Source organism: Hyla sarda, chromosome 2, assembly GCF_029499605.1.
Source record: "Hyla sarda isolate aHylSar1 chromosome 2, aHylSar1.hap1, whole genome shotgun sequence".
Lineage (NCBI taxonomy): Eukaryota > Metazoa > Chordata > Amphibia > Anura > Hylidae > Hyla > Hyla sarda.
Window position 1 is genome coordinate 337,839,344 of NC_079190.1, and position 19,936 is coordinate 337,859,279.

Here is a 19,936-nt window from a genome sequence, read left to right on the forward strand (position 1 = left end):
GCACCAGGCATCAGTTTTGTCAAAATGTTTTCCTTTTTGGGTGTATTTATACACATCAGATTTTTAATTGCAGATCTGCAGTTGTAATATCCACAGTTACAGATTTTATCACGCAGTTAATAAATATTAGGCAGGTGTAGGCAAAAGAGCTGGGACCCACACTGACATGAGTTTAAATGGAGTGGAGATGCTAAATGTTTAAGGTCAGAATACTCATCAGGATACGTTCACACATACAGTACAGGATCCTGCGCAGATCTGATACACAGGATATGTAACTGCCGATTAGAAGCTGTGCTCAGTCATTTAGTTTACATTGAAATCTGCAGCAGAAAAACCTGTGCATCAAATCTGCATACGTGTGAACATACCCTTAGGGCTTGTTCACACGAGCAGATTTATTTTCAAATTCGCAACGGATCTCCCACTACAAATTTGAAAAAGGGGGGTTTCTGTGCGCTACCCGCAATTGATTTTCGCCAGCGTAACCTCCGCTGTTAAAAATCTGCTCAATGGGGTCTGCGGCGGATTTTCAACAGGGGAGATACCGCTGGCAAAAATCTGCTGTGGGTAGTGCACGGAGACCCGGCCCTTTTCAAACTTGCAGTGGGAGATGGGAGTTCTTATGTATTTTTTACCCATGCAGTAAATAGGTGAGAAATGTGTTAGGCTGGCATATCCCTTTAACCCCTTAACCACTTGGGACACAGGGCTTATGCATACGCCATGCATCCCCAATCCTTAAGGACTCAGGGCGTACCTGTACTCCAAACTTAACTGGTCCCTGAAAAATTCTGATTTTGACTTTTTTGTGAAATGTTTGAAAATTGGTGCTTTACTTTGAAGCCATCTAATGTCTTCAAAAAGTAAAAACATGTCAACTCTATGATGCCAACATAAAGCAGACATATTGGGGGAGATTTATCAAAACCTGTTCAGAGGAAAAGTTGCTGAGTTGCCCATAGCAACCAATCAGATTGCTTCTTTCATTTTTAACAAGGCCTCTGCAAAATGAAAGAAGCGATCTGATTGGTTGCTATGGGCAACTTTTCCTTTGCACAGGTTTTGATCTACCCCATTGTATTTGTGAAGCAATATATCATTTATTTGTAATGTCCATTTTCCTTACAAGCAGAAAGTTTCAAAGTTACATTTTTTTTATAATTTTCATGAAATTTTGGGATTTTTCACCAAGAAAGGATGCAAGTAACAACGAAAATTTACCAGTATGTTTAAGTAGAATATGTCACGAAAAAAATTATCTCGGAATCAGAATAAAAGGTAAAAGCATCTCACAGTTATTGATGCATAAAGTGAGAGTAGTCATAATTTCAAAAATGGGCCCTAAGGGTACGTTCACACGGGCGGATTTTTTGCGGGTTTTCCGCTGTGTATTTGAAAGTGGGCGGGCTCTTCTTTGCTGTCCGCAGCAGATTTTCCGCAGCGGAATTTACACTGCAGAAAATCTGCCGCAGTCCCTACTGACTTCAATGAGGTTTGCAGAAGATTTTCCGCAGCGTAAATTCCACTGCGGAAAATCTGCTGCGGACAGCCAAGAAGAGCCCGCCCACTTTCAAATACGTAGGGGAAAACCCGCAAAAAAATCCGCCCGTGTGAACGTACCCTTAAAGGGGTACTCCAGTGAAAAACTTTTAATTTTTTTAATCAACTGGTGCCAGAAAGTTAAATTACTTCTATTAAAAAATCTTAATCCTTCCTGTACTTATTAGCTGCTGAATACTACAGCGGAAATTCTTTTCTTTTTGAAACACAGGACTGTCCATTTTATGAACTGTCCAGAACAGCATATGTTTGCTATGGGGATTTCCTTTTACCCTGGATAGTTCCTAAAATGGACAGAGATGTCAGCAGAGAGCACTGTGCTCGTGATGTCAGCAGACAGCTCTGTGTTTCAAACGGAAAAGAATTTCCACTGTAGTATTCAGAAGCTAATAAGTACAGGAAGGATTAAGATTTTTTTAATAAAAGTAATTTACAAAATCTGTTTAACTTTCCACCAGTTGATTTAAAAAAAAAAAAAAAAAGTTTTTCACCGGAGTACCCCTTTAAGGTGAAAATGGGCCGAGTCCCTAAGGGGATAAGGACCAGGCCAATTTTCATTTTTGCACTTTTGTTTTTTCCTCCTTTCCTTTTAAAATGAATCCATATCTCATTTATTTTTCACCTACAGACCCATATAAGGGCTTGTTTTTTTGCACGACCAATTGTAATGTACCTTTTGTACTGACATCTTTCATTTTACCATAAGATTCACCATGAAACAAAAAAATGTATATTTGTGGGCGGAACACTGCAATTTTGCAACTTTTTTTGGGGGGGTTTTGTTTTTACAAAATGCATTTTATGGTAAAAATGATATAAATTGGGTATCGTTTTAATCACATTGACCTACAGAATAAAGATAACATTGTTTTTCTATTATTCTTCGACTATAAAAAAAAAGGCTAACTTTTCTTAACAAAATTGATATGCATTAAATTGCCCTTTTTTGGACCCCTATAATGTTTATTTTTCTGTAAATGGGGATGTATGAGGTGATTTTTTTTTTCTCCTTGCTCTTTATAATTTTTTTTCTGATATATGATTCGATTAAAAAAGAGAATTATTGGTGTTTGATATTTTTTTTTATGTCTACACAGGATCGCCGCTGCCTGTCATGAACAGTGAGTGTCTGGCTACTGATAGCTGATACTCACTGTTCTAAAGCAAGCACAGCGTCAAAGCAGCTTAAGGATTTAGGGGGTACAGGTACACCCTTGGTCCTTAAAGGGGTACTCTGTGTGAAATTTTTTTTTTTTAATCAACTGGTGCCAGAAAGTTAAACAGATTTGTAAATTACTTCTCTGCTGACACCTCTGTTCATGTCAGGGACTGTCCAGAGCAGGATAGGTTTGCTATGGGGATTTTCTCCTGCTCTGGACAGTTCTTGACATGGACAGAGGTGTCAGCCGAGAGCACTGTGGTCAGACTGAAAAGAAATTCAAAAAGAAAATAACTTTCTGTGGAGCATACAACAGCTGATAAGTACTGGAAGAATTAACATCTTTAAATAGAAGTAATTTACAAATCTGTTTAACTTTCTGTCACCAGTCGATTAAAACTTTTTTTTCTACCAGAGTACCCCTTTAACCTGTTAAGGACCAAGGACGTACCGGTACGTCCTAAGTCCGCTACCATTCTATAACGCGGGTCGGGCCCGGCCAGGACCCGTGGCTAATAGCGCGCGGCACTGATCGTGGTGCCATGCGTTATTAACCCTTTAGACGCGGCGTTCAAAGTTGAACGCTGTATCTAAAGTGAAGGTAAAACAATGCCGGTTAGCTCAGGGGGCTGTTCGGGATGGCCGCGGTGAAATCGCGGCATCCCGAACAGCTTACAGGACAGCCCCTCCAGCTTATAGGACAGCCCCTCCATGCTGTCCGATCGCTGAATGACTGCTCATTGCCTGAGATCCAGGCATGAGCAGTCAAGCGGCAGAATCATTGATCAATGGTTTCCTATGAGAAACCATTGAACAATGTAAAAGATCAATGTGTGCAGTGATCATTAAGATCATTTAACCCCTTCCATAATAAAAGTTTGAATCACCCCCCTTTTCCCATTTAAAAAAAAAAAAAAAAAAAGTGTAAATAAAAATATAAATAAACATATGTGGTATCGCCGCATGCGGAAATGTCCAAATTATAAAAATATATCATTAATTAAACCGCACGGTCAATAGCGTATGCGCAAAAAAATTCAAAAGTCCAAGATAGCGTATTTTTGTCACTTTTTAAATAATGAAAAAATGAATAAAAAGCGATCAAGAAGTCCGATCAATACAAAAATGGTACCACTAAAATCTTCAGATCACGGCGCAAAAATTGAGCCCTCATACCGCCCCATACACGGAAAAATAAAAGTTATAGGGGTCAGAAGATGACAATTTTAAACGTATAAATTTTCCTGCATGTAGTTATGATTTTTTTCAGAAGTGCGACAAAATCAAACCTATATAAGTAGGGTATCATTTTAATCGTATGAACCTACAGAATAAAGATAAGGTGTCATTTTTACAGAAAAATTTACTGTGTAGAAATGGAAGCCCCCAAAAGTTAAAAATAGTTTTTTTTTTTTTTCAATTTTGTCTCACAATGATTTTTTTTCCCGTTTCGCCGTAGATTTTTGGGTAAAATGACTGATTTCATTACAAAGTAGAATTGGTGGCGCAAAAAAATAAGTCATCATATGGATTTTTAGGTGCAAAATTGAAAGAGTTATGATTTTTTAAAGGTAAGGAGGAAAAAACGAAAATGCAAAATGGAAAAACCCCTGGTCCTTAAGGGGTTAAGGACCAGGACGCAAGGGTGTGCCTGTACACCCTTCGTCCTTAACAGGTAAAGCATCATTTTCTCACTTTGCATTTCATTAAGTTACATTTAATAAATTTATCCTGTGAAATTTATTATTTCTGTGAAAGTGGGTGGAAATTTAGATATGTTTTTATTTTCAAGAGGTTGACTGATCCGGTTATCCTTCTTTTTTTTTATTTTTTTTTATTTTTATTTTTTATAAGTAGGACCTCATTGGTGACACCCATGGAGGAACCCAGCTGCAAGTGTTCATTTCAGAGGAATAAAGCATTACATCGCATCAATAGAAATCAGTGGGCAGTCCCAATTAGACGAGGGTAAATGGAGATTTTATGGAATGCTACAGATTGAGCTTCAGCTGCAGGCCAAGGCAATACAACTGCATTGAATGCAATTTTGTGCACAGCAGTTGTCATCTGTAAAAATCAATCCATAGTCTTTTGTAGCTCACAGTGTACAGCATATATACATCAGGTTCTCATCAATGAACCCCTCTTTATGTAGCAGGTGTCCGATATTATCCTCCCACTATCAATTCAGAGTCTTGACATTTCAAAACGGATTGATTTCATTTACACACGTCTTTACGGGATATATTTCATCACTTGGAGCATTAAAGATTCAGTGAAGCAACCCTACTTCCTACATACACACAAAAGTAAAACGTTTAACTTTGCTTTGTACTTTACACACACACACAACATACAATCATTTTTATAATTCCTTTATTTTTATATAGAATACACGTTCTATAGCGCTGTACATAGCTTATCATTCAAATTGATCCCTTTCCCCATTGGGACTCACAATCTAAACCTAAAATCAGTGTGTTTTGGAGTGTGGGAGAAAACCAGAGTACCTGGAGGAACCCCATGGGGAGAACATGGGGATTTCAACCCAGGACCCCAGTGCTGCAATATACACATATATTGATCAGTGGCGGATCCAGGGGGGGGCTCGGCAACGGGACAATTGTACCATAGCATAGCTGTCAGTTGTCCTGCTCCATCATTCCCTCACCTTTCTCACACGCTGCTCCATTGTTGCAGTGAGAGTCGCCGGGACGCCATCCACGGCACGCCGGCACGATGACATCACATCAACGCGCCGGCGCCCGGAGATCACTTCCCCGCGGCTCTCACTCCCACTGCAAGAACGGAGCAGCGTGTGAAAAAGCTGACAGCTGGAGAGAGCTGTTCGGGCGCGGTATGGTACAAGGTAATTATGAATGCACAGAAAAGGTCAAATTATAAATGAGGGGCACATGTCAGGGGGGCATTTTATGTGAGGGGCACAGGATATTAGGGCATTACATGTAAGGGGCACAATAATGCACATACACTGCCCCCCTGACATTTGCCCCTTACTTATAATGCCCCCCCCCCCCGTCAACTGCCCCTCACTTATAATGCCCCCCCTGTCCTGTGCCCCTCACATATAATGCCCCCTGAGGGGGCAGGACAGGGGCATTATATGTGAGGGGCACAGGACAGAGGGCATTATTAATTTGTGGGGGAACAGGAGGAGTTATTATCATTATATGTGGGGGCACAGGATGGGGCATTATTACTATGTATATATATATATATAGAGAGAGAGAGAGGAGATATATAGATATAGATAGATATAAAATTATATATATTTGGGGGGGTAATATGGTTTTTATGGGCCACAATACATTACAGTGTGTGTCCCGATCCTGCTAGGGGACCCCAGTGTCCCTTACCTGTCCCCCTTCCCCCGTGTTGTCCCTTACCCGTGCCTGCCGGCATGCTTTAGACTCCCTTTCACTTTTTTTTTTTGTAAAGGAGCTGTTTAGTTGTACAACAGCTCCCCCTAGTGTCCTAAACCTGTTACTGCATGTTTTGTGCACTAGACACTAGGGAGCTGTTGTACAGAAGTAAAAAAATAAATGTGTGTGTATATATATATATATATATATATATACACATATATATCTATATATGTGTGTGTGTGTGTATATATATATATATATATATATATATATATATATATATATATAAAATGTGTGTATATAGGTTATATATACACACACATATATTAAAAATTTTATTTTCCCCCCCAAAAAATGTGATTTTGAACTTTTGTAGAAAATTTGAAAAAATGCTCATAATAATATAAGCCTTCTAATGTCGTAAAAAAGTAAAAGAATGTTTAACAAATAATGCCAGCATAAAGTAGTCATGTTGTGGATGTGAATTAATAACTAAATTTATTTGGCATGACTAGAGAAATGAAAATGGATTTGGCATGACTAGAGAAATGAACATTTTTCCAATTTTTCACAATATTTTAGAGTTTTTCACAAAAATCGCTTTTTGTATCAACAAAAATTTACCACTAATATAAAGTACAATATGTCTCGAAAAAACAATCTCTGAATCACTTTGCCAGATAAAGCAATTCAAAGTTATTACCACTTAAAGAGACACGTCAGATTTGAAAAAACGGACTGGGTCATGAAGGCCAAAACTAGCTGGGTCATGAAGGGGTTAAGGTCATACTGGAAGCTGTAGTTTTAAATGGTAACTTCTTTAGCACTTTCCCATTCTGTGGCAATTGGTATATTTGATTATTATACTGGAAATAATTTTCTGCAACATGCTACACCACGTGCATCACAACATGCTACACCGCGTGCATCACAACATGCTACACCGCGTGCATCACAACATGCTACACCACGTGCATCACAACATGCTACAGTGCGGGCATCACAACATGCTAAAAAAAATCAGGGCCTATATCCCTTAGTGTTATGTTTTTGCAAGTATTCATCCAGTTGTTGTATAATCGTCTGTACAGACTCTCATAAAAGCGCATCTGCAGGCAGAGGATTCCACCTCCTTATTGTTATTAGTGTAAAAAACCCTTCCTTTGCCTTAGACAAAATCTCCTTTCTTCCAGTCTAAGTGGGGGATATTTATAAAACCTGTGTAGAGGAAAAGTTGCTTAGTTGCCCATAGCAACCAATTAGATCGCTTCTTTCATTTTTAAAAAGGACTTTGTTGCTATGGGCAACTGGTCAACTTTTCCTCTGGACAGGTTTTGATATATTTCCAACTAAATGTGTGACCATGTGTCCTATGTGTAGTCCTGTTTATGTAAACATTCTAATAAGGAAGTCTTAAGGACGCAGGGCGTACCTGTACACGCTGCGCCCGGTCCCGGTATATAACGCAGGGTCATACCGGGTCGATCCCAGCGGCTAATGATCAAAGTTGATCACCGCGTCTAAAATGAAAGTAAAAGCTTCCCGGCAGCTCAGTCGGGCTGATCGGGACCATCGCGATCAGCTAGCACACGAGCGGAGGTCCCCTCACCTGTCTCCGTCACGTCCGATCGGCGATTGATTGCTCCAAGCCTGAGATTCAGGCTTGAGCAATCGACCACCTATAACACTGATCAATGCAAAGCTATGGCTTTGCAGGGATCAGTGTAAAAGATCAGTGTGTGCAGTGTTATAGCCCCTATGGGAGCTATAACACTGCAAAAAAAAGTGAAAAAAAGATAATAAAGGTCATTTAACCCCTTCCCTAATAAAAGTTTGAATCACCCCCCTTTTTCCATAAAAAAAGTGTGAATAAAAATAAACGTATATGGTATCGCCGTGTGCGTAAATGTCCGAATTATAAAAAAATTTATATCATGAAAAAATGAATAAAAAGCGATCAAAAAGTTCAATCAAAACAAAAGTGGTACCGATCAGGGCGCAAAAAATAAGCCCTCATACCGGCCCATACGCAGATAAATAAAAAAGTTATAGGGGTCAGAAGATGAGAATTTTTAACGGATACATTTTCCTGCATGTATTTAGGATTTTTTTCAGAAGTACGACAAAATCCAACCTATATAAGTAGGGTATCATTTTAACCGTATGGACCTACAGAATAAAGATAAGGTTTCATTTTTACCGAAAAATGTATTACGTAGAAACGGAAGCCCCCAAAATTTACAAAATTGTGTTTTTTTTCTTCAATTTTGTCGCACAATGAATTTTTTTTTCCATTTCGCCATGGATTTTTGGGTTAAATGACTGATGTCACTGCAAAGTAGAATTGGTGGCGCAAAAAATAAGCCATCATATGGAATTTTGTGTGCAAAATTTAAAGCGTTATAATTTTTAGAAGGTGATGAGGAAAAAATGAAGATGCAAAAACAAAAAAACACTGAGTCCTTAAGGGGTTAAAATGTCTTATGATCTTTGTAATATTGATATATCTGTTTAAACATATCCTATCTGTCCGCAAAGAAAATGTCCACAGGAAAAATCTTTGTGCAGACAGCCGTCTCCTAGATGGATAAGCATTCCGCGCGGTGTCTGCAGAAAGAATGAACGTGTTCATTCTTTCTGCGGATACAGAAAACTGAATTTCCGTGCTGGAAACATCTGGATATTCTGCCATAAGCACAGCACAATCCTGTTGAATTCAATGGGACTCTGTGCTACAGCGTAATGTCCGTGCCAAATTCCGTATGGGAAATTCTGACGTGTGAACATGACCTATGAGTCTTAAACAAAATACTCTAATAGTGCCCCTCCCGAGACTAGACTCTGGATCCGCCCCCGATATTGATACACACACATTGCATACACAGAACTGGTTAATACAAGTAGCCTTCATGGTCCAAGGCAGAGATGCAAGATTAAAGGGTATTATGTTAAAATCTTTGGTGCTTTTGGGTGGAAGGTGAGTTAATGCGGTCATGTGGTCTAGGCTATTACGCACCTTTCCAAGCTCAAGCATTGTACTGGCTATATGATTCTTGTTCTCTTTGTGCGCTCATCATAGAGATCAGTGCAGTGAGGGGACATATGGGGGGACATTTTTCAAAACCGGTGCAGAGAAAATATTGCTGAGTTGCCCATAGCAACCAATCAGATTGCTTCTTTCATTTTTCAGAGGCCTTTTCAAAAATGAAAGAAGCAATCTGCTATGGGCAACTGGGCAATTTTTCCTCTGGACAGGTTTTGATAAATCTCCCGCTATATAGAGAGGACTGTGCAGCTGTAACTGCATGCACACAGTTCTTTCTATGATCTGGAAGCTGCATTTCTTGAAAGCTATACCCAATAAATAAAAAGCTAATGCTAACAATGCAAGAGCTTTACGATGTGTTTCTGCACAATAATTATTTTTATAATTATAATTATTTATTTTTAGAGCATCTTTGGTTTCGCTAAACTTATTCCTTGTATTTTAATAGTAAGGTTATGTCACCTATATAATGTCATGTGCTTTCTCTGTACCCAATATTCCTATATTATGGATCTGTTTGGCAGGTATGGCAGGAACTGTCTGGCATATATGGGCAACGTAGACTGAGATGATAGAATTATAGCCAGGGGTCAAGTCCTGGGAAAGAAAAGTGGGGGAACTTACCCAAGATTTTCACTTAAAGGGGTACTCCACCCCTAGATATCTTATCCCTTATCCAAAGGATAGGGAATAAGATGTCTGATCGTGGGGTTCCCGCCGCTGGGGACCCCCGCATTCTCCCTGCTGCACCCGGCGTTCATTTAGAGTGTTGGGTGACGTGCCAAAGGCTCGTAACATCACGGCCACGACCCCCAATGCAAGTCTATGGGATGGGGCGTGATGGCCATCACACCGCCCTCCCATAGACTTGCATTGAGGGGTCATGGCAGTGATGTCAGGAGCCTCTGCCCCCTTCCTTTGGATAGGGGATAAGATGTGTAGGGGCAGAGTACCCTTTAAGGGCTGGTCCTGAAGGACTCCTACTATCAGGAACTACGTTCCTGTTGTGAAAAAGTGCAGGAACTCCGTTCCCATGAGTTCCTGCAGGCCTTGAGCCCTGATTATAGCCTTACATGTATATAAATACACATTATACAAGCTTACCTTTTCTTCAGGGCTTCCACATGCCAGCAGTGGAGAGATAGCTGTGGTAAACAAAGGTCAGAGCCTTTCTGTAGACTGCCACCTCTACCCTCTTTTGCCCATCCCGACAGCTACTGCCGGGATCAAGTTACAGCAGCCAGTAAGAAGTTCCTGCTGCTGTAACTTAAAAGAACAATGGAAGCAATGCAATGGGCAAGTTAGGAATCCCCCCTCCCCCCCCCTCAATAATCCTGCGCCCTGCATTGCTTATCTTACTGTGCCTTAAGCATGTACCCCTTTTGAATGAATACTGAACATTTAGTAAAAATTATCAACAGCTGATAATTCTTCCTGCAATAAATGTCTGCAATGCAAACCTAAAATGTGCTCATGCTGGATTAGGGAGGGTTCACACTTTGTTTTTATCTCTGTATGTATGTGTGTGTGTGTGTGTATATATAGGGCTGCACGATATAAACTTCTGCTCACCTACTCCCGGTCCCTGCAGATGCCGTTTGTCTCCGTGAGGTCTTATGCCTCCTCTCTTTTCCATACAAGCAGTAGGACCTTTCCCTTTTCCGCCAATCACTGGCCGCTATGGTGTCACGTGTCAAGCCAATGATTGCAGCCGCAATAGACCTTTTCCCATCAGTCAAACACACTAGGTTTCCCGGATCCCGTGGAAGATTTGAAAACCGTCAGGGAAACCCAGTGTATTTGCTGCAGTACAAAAAGCTACTTGCAGGGGGGAGAATGTGACAGTGTGGGGGGGGGGGGGGGGGGGAGAGAATGTGATGGGGGATATGTGACGGGGGGGGGGGGGGGGGTAGTGAAAGGGGTAGTTAGGTGAAAAACCGGTTGGGTGAGGCGCTGCCCAGTTTTAGGTCGGGTAAGAAGGACTCGCAGCACAGGACAATAAAATCTTTATTGGTATAACAGGGACAATGCGTTTCGGCATACACTAATGCCTTCCTCAGGTCCACTTACAGTTCCCAGTTGCTGTTGGTACTTGGTACTGGGAAAGAGGTCCTGTGTGTTGCTGTGCTGTCTCGATCTGTCAAAGCAGGCAGCGCCTCATCCAACCGTTTTTCTAACTTACTACCCCTTTTACTACTCCCCATTGGTCACCAATATTGGGGCCCGATACCGGCAAGAGTACAGCAGCTAGCAACCGCAATCATCTCTACTCTCTCCAGAGCTGCACAGTCCAGCGCAGCTATTCACAAGGTCGGTATATCACCTAGGTGAGGTGAAGGATACAAACCAGTGGATACACCTTATCAGGGAGCGCCCCCTGTTTTTTTTTACTTTTTTATCCCCTCTCTTTGACGGGGGAGAATGTGACGAGGGGGGGGGAATGTTATATGAGGGCGGGGGATGTGATATGGGGAGAGAATGTGACAGGGAGGAGACTGTGACGGGGGAGAATGTGACGGGGGGATGTGATATGGGGAGAGAATGTGACAGGGTTAGATAGAAATTAAATTGGGGTGATGTGAAATGGGTGTTGGGCATAAAATAGGTGGATATATGTGAAATGGAGGAGATTGGACATAAAATGGGGGGGGGCTTTCACTATTTATTTATTATATCGAAATCGCTATATTTAGGCCCATAATTGCAATTGCACATTTTTCCCCATATCGTGCTGCCCTAATATATATCTATAAAGAAAAAACATGTATACATTAACGTATGGTAACAACTTATACTGCTGTATGCCATAGATTCACTGATTTTTGGATTGCAATGTATACCTTTTTTTGCCGTACACTACAGCTAAGTTGACTGTTTTTGTCGACATCAAAATTAAATGTATTGGAATGGAAACAGTGCAATTGTCACACAAATGCAGTGTAAACCCACCCTTAGTGGTTTTTGGTATACTTGGTGATCCTGGACTGATCTTTGCAAAAGTTTGTGGCACAAAATGGAATAACAAGACTTCTGGCTTGCTGTCACATTGCTCCCAAAAAGATCTAAGGTCATAGGATTCCGATGCAGTGGTAATGGTAAAGATTTCCATTAGCATCAAATACTGCACAGCCTTTAAAGTTACTTAAAAATACTTAAGAATTCTAAGCCTTTAGCTAATTTTATGTCCATCAAGCGTGTTTAAATAAGGTTTCTTTAGAAAGTTCACCATTGATGATAATTCTGGCTTCCGGACAATTATAAAAAGTTTTAATATAGCCCATTAATCTGATTTCCAACCCAAATTTCTTTAACACAATCCACAAATATTCCCATTCAACTCTATCGAATGCCTTAGAGGCATTGAGCGATAGTATAGAGCCAGGCTTAGTTGTTTGAATACTTGTGAAAACTCAATGTATGTTAGGGTATATTGTTCTGCCGGGCATGAAGCCACTTTGATCTTCACTCACCAAGCAATGCATTATTTTCTTTAGTCTATTAGAAAAAGCTTTAGCAAAGATTTTAACTTCAGTATTTAGCAACGATATGGGGCGATATGCCCCCATATCATGCTCATCCTTCCCTTTCTTTTTAATTAGGACAATGTTTGCTTCCCGCATGGACCTAGGCAGGGTTCCCCCCTTACTGGATTCAACTAAAGTCGCCATCAACTTGGGCAAAAGGCAATCGCTTAATTCCCTAAAACCCTGGAAAGGAAGGCAATCTAAGCCAGGGAATGAGTTACCTCCAATTGTACCTAAGGCTAATTGCAATTCCTCTACTGTTATTTCTTTATCCAGTTCAAGACAAGTTTGAGCAGCAAGTACTGGCAGGTTAATTTTATTCAAAAAAGCTTCTATTTCCACCACATTTGAGGTACCTTCAGATGTATACAATTCTGAAAAATAGGATGTAAATTCTAACCCAATTAATTTTTTATCAAATATTCCTGTCCCTGATTGTTTGGATGGGGGAGGAGCTTTGCTGGCCGTTTAGGAAATTAGATAGCATTTTATTAGGCGGACCACTCTGAAGTTTGCATCCTAAAAAGGATAATCTGTGTTTGGGTTTCTCTCTAATCAAATCACTATATTTTCGCTGTTTGTCCTCTAAATTAGAGAAAGAGCCTACAGTAGGGGTTTTAGCATGTAGTTCTTGTAGGGTTTCTACTTCCCTCTTAAGCGTAAGTTCTTTTTCATTCCATTCTTTCTTTCTACTTATTTGTGTGAGATATATCCCCCTCAAATAGGCTTTCATAGTATCCCATAATATTAACCCATCAGTTGTTCCTAAATTGATATCCCAAAATGCTTCCAGTTCCCTAGCTATTTCTTCTTTATTATTCAATACTGTCAACCAGTGAGAGTTGAGTCTAAAGTTAGGTCTGCTCATTCCCTGCCCCTCAAACTCCCACTCTGCATAAAGACGAACATGATCGGAAATTGTTCTTACCCCATAATTGGCCTTCTTAATATAATGTAATGCAAATTTATTACAGAGAAGAAGGTCAATGCGAGATGCCGATCCATAAGTTTGGCTGAAGCAGGAATACATAAGTTTCTGCAGGTTTAAGCTTCGCCAAGTGTCAATCTAAAATAAAGTTTCTTTACTTCATTTCATAGTGTATATAAAGTATTATGTTTTTCAATGTTTTCAAATTTAGATGATATGGAGCCTATGAAAAATGTGTTCAGCGTGTTCTAATGGATAATGAAAGTAATCAGCAGAATTATTCTCATATATACAGCCAACATCTGCTGTGCATCTGCAGAAATGTTCATAATTTAGAATATGCAGACTGTGTGTCTCATAAACTGAAGACTGGGTATCCTCTGCTGCAGCCAAATCTCATATAATTACAAATACTGAAAGGCAATTTTTTTTTTTTTTATTGATGCTACTATGGTGCATAATGGATTTAAAAGCTGTGTCATAAATTAATAGTGGCCATTGACAATTACTAATACTTTACTTTCTGTTATCCTCTTCTTATTTTACCATTCAAGGAGTCAGCTGCTGAACAGACAGATGCATGTCTGCTGCTGTATTGATCCAACATGGAGGTACCACCTGCCAAAGACTTCCAGTGGCAGACATTAGCACCCCTCTCTAGTCCACGTGTATACTGTTCTCTGGTAGAAGCTGGAGGACAAATCTTTGCTATTGGAGGATGTGATGAAGCAGGAACCCCAATGAATACATTTGAGGTGTTTTCCCCTGAGGTGAACTGTTGGACTAGCCTGGCATCCATGCCTTCTGCCAGAGCTGGAGTTGCAGTGGTTTCCTTAGGCAAAAGAATCATGGTGGTTGGAGGAGTGGGGGAAAACCAGACGCCTCTTAAGGTCGTAGAGGTCTACAATATTGACGAGGGCAAGTGGAAGAAAAAGAGCTCCTTACGCGAGGCTGCCATGGGCATATCGATCACTGCTCGAGGTAAACTTTAGGATTCCTTCTAATGTCTGCTAAGAGAGGGGAACAAACATCATCCCAGAAAGGTGTATATACAATGCATTCAGAAAGTCTTTAGACCCTTTTGCTTTGTTCACATTTTGTTATGTTGAGGCTTGTGCTAAAATAAAAAATGTCAGGTTTTCCCCCATCAATCTGCACTCAGTATTTCTTAATAAGAATGTGAAAACAGAATTTTAGAATTCTTGGCAAATTTAGTAAAAAAGGAAAAACTAAAACTTCACATGGACACAAGTATTCATCAGGCCTTTGTTATGACCCTTAAAATTTAGCTCTGGCTCCTCCCATTTCTTTTGATCATCTCTGAGATGTTTCTACATCTTTACTGGTGTCACCTGTGGTAAATTCAGCTGATTGGACAGGATTTGGAAAGACACGCCTGTCTATATAAGGTCTCTCAACTGACAATACATATCAGAGCAACATGAACTACCTGTAGAGCACAGATCTAGAGAAAGGTTTTAAAAAAAAAAAAAAGCATGCTGCACTAAAATTTCCTGAGAGCACCTAAATTTCCACAAATTTAGAACAACTGGGACTCTACCTACAGTTGGCCGCCCCACCAAACAAAGTATTTGGGAGGAAGGAGCCTTGGTAAAAGAGGTAAAGCAAAAAGTCTCTCTGGCTGAGCTCCAAAGATCCTGTGCACAGATGGGAGGAACTTACAGACAGTCAACCATCACTGGGCTTTATGGCAGAGTGGCCAGAAAGAAGCCTCTCCTCAATAAAAGACAAATGAAAGTATGTGAAAAAAAGCACCTATAGGACTCTCAGACTGTGAAACCTGAAATCTGGTCTGATGAAACCAAGATTGAAGTTTTAAGCCTCAATTATAAGGGTCATGTCTTAAAGGGGTATTCCAGGAAAAAAGTTTATATATATATATATCAACTGGCTCCAGAAAGTTAAACAGATTTGTAAATTACTTCTATTAAAAAATCGTAATCCTTTCAGTACTTGTGAGCTTCTGAAGTTAAGGTTGTTCTTTTCTGTCTAAGTGCTCTCTGATGACACTTGTCTCGGGAACCGCCCAGTTTAGAGGAGGTTTACTATGTGGATTTGCTTCTAAACTGGGCGTTTCCCGAGACAGGTGTCATCAGAGAACTTAGACAGAAAAGAACAACCTTAACTTCAGAAGCTCATAAGTACTGAAAGGATTAATATTTTTTAATAGAAGTAATTTACAAATCTGTTTAACTTTCTGGAGGCAGTTGATATATAAAAAAAAAAAGTTTTTTCCTGGATAACCCCTTTAAGGAAAACAGACCCTACTCATCACCTGCCCAATACCATCCCCACAGTTAAGTATGGTGGTGGCAGAATTATGCTGTGGGGGTGTTTTTTGGTGGTTGGAACTTGGTCAGGATTGAGGAAAAGCTGAATGCAGCAAAGTACAGATATAATCTTAAAGGGGTACTCCGGTGGAAAACATTTTTTTTTATTTTTTTTAAATAAACTGGTGCCAGAAAGTAAAACAGATTTTAAATTACCTCTATTAAAAGTCTTAGTCCTTCCAGTACTTATCAGCTGCTGTATGCTCCAGAGGAAGTTCTTTTCTGTATGACCACAGTGCTCTCTGCTGACACCTCTGTCCATGTCAAGAACTGTCCAGAGCAGGATAGGTTTGCTATGGGGATTTGCTCCTACTCTGGACAGTTCCTGACATGGACAGAGGTGTCAGCAGAGAGAACTGTGGTCAGACAGAAAATAAATTTAAAAAGAAAAGAACTTCCTCTGTAGTATACAGCAACTGATAAGGACTGAAAGGAATAAGATTTTTTAATAGACTTAAAAATCTGTTTTACTTTCTGGCACCTGTTGATTTAAAAAAAAAAATGTTTCCACCGGAGTACCCCTTTAATGAAAACCTGATGCAGAATGCTCTGAACCACACACTGAGCTGACGGTTCACTTTATAACAAGACAATGACCCTGAGCACACAGCCAAGAAAACACAGGAGCGGCTTAGGGACATCTCTGTGAATGTCGTTGAGTGGTCCTAGAGAGAGATCAGAAAATGAGTGGCTACCAGTGGTCCCCATCCAAAGTCACAGCGTTTGAGATTACCTGCAGAGAGCAATAGAAGAAAATCCCCAAATCCAGGTGTGTAAACCTTCATACCCAAGACAACTGGAGGCTGTAACCTGTGCCAAAGGGGCTTCAAGTACTGGGTAAAGGGTCTGAATACTTATGTCAATGCAATATTCTACTTTTTTGTTTTCAATAAATTAACAAAGATTTCTAGCATTCTGTTTTCACTTTGGCATTACAGGGTATAATTAAGATTAGGAAAAATATAGTTGTTTTTTAAGAAGCTTTAAATGTAATTTAAACCTAGAAAATAAATCTGCACATATTATGCCCAATACTAAATATGTCTATAACCTGAACCAAATATAACATGTATTTACTACTATCCTTTTAATAGACTTATGTCATTATGTATGTGTTATATGTTTTTTGCTTAAAGGGGTTATCCAGAAAAAAAAAACTTTTTTTTATATATATATATCAACTGGCTCCAGAAAGTTAAATAGATTTGTAAATGACTTCTATTAAAAAATCTTAATCCTGTCCAGAGTAGAAGCAAATCCCCATAGCAAACCTCTTCTACTCTGTGCAGTTCCCGAGACAAGCAGAGATGTCAGCAGAGAGCACTGTTGCCAGACAGAAAAGAACAACTCAACTTCAGCAGCTGATAATTATTGGAAGTAATTTACAAATCTGTTTAATTTTGTGGAGCCAGTTAATATTAAAAAAAAAAAAAAAAAAAGGTTTTTCCTGGAATACCCCTTTAACATATCTCATGAAAAACTGTATTCCATAGACATTTTTATGTGTTTCGTCCTTTCTCAGACTGCAGGGTTTATGCTGCTGGAGGAATGGGTTCAGATTTGCGACCACACTGTTTCTTGCAGCAGTTTGACATGTTAAAAGATATTTGGGTCTATTTTGCACCAATGCCGACACCTCGTTATGGTGCTACATCCTTCCTCCGTGGCACCAAGATTTATGTATTAGGTAAGTACTAGGGATCCCTCGCTGGTGCATGTAATGTTTGTGTACTGACCCTGACACTGATAGTACTGTATTGTTTGCCTGCCTGGTTTCTAATATGTACTTTGAATGTAATTTTGAATATTTATGTTAAATACTGAAAAAAATTATTACAACTTAAAAATTATTATAACTTAATTTTAATAATGGGAGTGAATATCAAGTGATGTGCGGAATTATACCGTCAGGGGGCATGTATTAGGCGTACATGCTCCATAATGCACAACATTCATTACTCCAGACTGTATAATCCCGCCCATTACCTGATATTCACTCCCAGGTTCATGCCCATCTGTTTCACTGAACAGTCAGACAAATTATAAACCCACATATCCAGTGTCGGTGGTCAATGCATCACACTGACGCTCAGCCTATTGCTGCAGCCGGCAATTAGCTGAGCCACAGTGTGAGGAGTTGACCACCAGCAATCAGAAAGTCACCAGTGAGTCACTGATATTATTGTGTATTCTAACTGACTATGGCCCATCGGTGCTGTAGTCATTTGTAAGTTCTGCAGTTATGATGAGTGAAACAACAGTTGCAGTATACTCTTACCACTGGATAGGTCATACTGGACAGTGTAGTTTCACCTTTCACCTTGGCAATTTGTATATTTGATTATTAAATATAAGCAGTTTTTGAAGATGATTCAACATTGTAACGTGTTTTATATGGAGGCCTCCATGCTGTTCTGTAGATCCATAGCTAACGAGTTATGAAATGGTAATGAGGCGACACAGAGAATCCTATTGGCATTCTGAAAGGAAATCCATCGAATGGCTTCACACAGTATTCACAGCTCCTTTAGATTTGGGAACTTTTCCTTGTGAGTTGAGCAATTTGTGTTTTTTTTATATATGCAAATAAGAAGCAAGTGCCCACAGGGTGGAGCCTATCCCCTTAGGTGCCCATCATTTTCATCCCTTATAGCACGCAGAACAAAAGCTGTCACTCCACTGCAGGAGGAGAGTGCGAGCAGCGAGTGAACTAAAGCCAATCAAGTAGAAGTTCTTCTGTCCCAAGGTATTCCTGTAATGGTGCTTATAACTCCTACCTGGTGCAGTGACTAGTTACACTGTTTGAAGCAATTTGACAGATTTCCTTTAAGTTACATTGGAGTAGATATTTATGTAACAAATGAAATAGGAATTGCAGCCATATTGGTCATCACCTTTCAATTATGTTAGAAACAATTTCCATACAAGGCAACACAGGTGACAATAATATGGCTGCGCTTTTAAATTTTGCAGTGGGCAGAATGGCTGTTTGCCTTGTGTAAATATGAATTGTTAGGGTAATTGTTAGAAACATTTTAAGTGTGTAGTGTACAATATGGTCACAAAAGTGATGGGCTCTGATCACGCTGTCATCAAAAGGCAGTTCAACCACTTTTGACTGCAATAGTAATGGAGACTGCAGCACTAATTCTGCTGTCAAACAATGGACACCACAGCAAAACCCAAAGGGCCCACAATAAGTCAATGGAGTCCACTTGGCACCATTGGAAATACATGTATGATGGATCTGGCACTGTTAGAAACAGAGGAAATGACACACATGTAAAGAGAACTTAAACCACCCTGACCAGTTTATATAATTGATTGTACAGCACTATTAGAATTGCATATTAGAAATATCTTTATTATTACATTACTAATACTGAGGCGGTAACACAAGTGTTCTTAGGACAAAATAAGGAGCTGGTACATTTTTTTCATGCCTGAAATTAGTGACATAATATGCTACACAATGACAATGAAAGAAGAGAGAGAGAATATTTTTTTACCCTGAAGAAAAAATGGGGAGTGGAGATCTTGTGATGATAATATCTAAACTATGGTATGATATTGCATTGCATTAAGAAGCTGTACATTCTACAACATGTGACACTTTTTGTTAGGGATGAGCGAATCGAATCTGACGAATCCTAATTCATTACGAATTTCAGGAAAAATTTGATACGCAACTAATGGGAATATCACCATGATTCTGCAGTGCAAATCGCTTCATTAATCTCCATTTAGTGCGGTGCAGGCTCCAGGGAATCTAAAATGGCGGATCCACATGTGAGGACATGGGGCAAGGAATCCTGGGAAGGCGGTAACAAGGGTAGGCAGGATGACCCTGAATCGCATGCAGGATGCAGCCTATCAGTAGCCAGCTACCCCTGTGATGTCACAGCCCTATATAATCGGGAGCAATATTGCGGCCAGTCACTTCAGCCTTTCTCAGCCTTTTCACATCTAAGTGGTGTAC

At 39.8% G+C, this 19,936-nt stretch overlaps 1 protein-coding gene across 1 annotated transcript in view; it reads left to right on the forward strand.

The window, feature by feature from the left end:
- Window positions 1-19,936, forward strand: part of KLHDC8A (kelch domain containing 8A) — a 67,013-nt gene that overhangs the window by 33,551 nt on the left and 13,526 nt on the right. Inside the window, exons 2-3 of the mRNA XM_056558070.1 lie at window positions 14,161-14,587; window positions 17,480-17,644. Coding sequence (XP_056414045.1) covers window positions 14,212-14,587; window positions 17,480-17,644 — 541 coding nt within the window. The 5' untranslated portion in view covers window positions 14,161-14,211. The remainder of the gene's footprint in view (window positions 1-14,160; window positions 14,588-17,479; window positions 17,645-19,936) is intronic.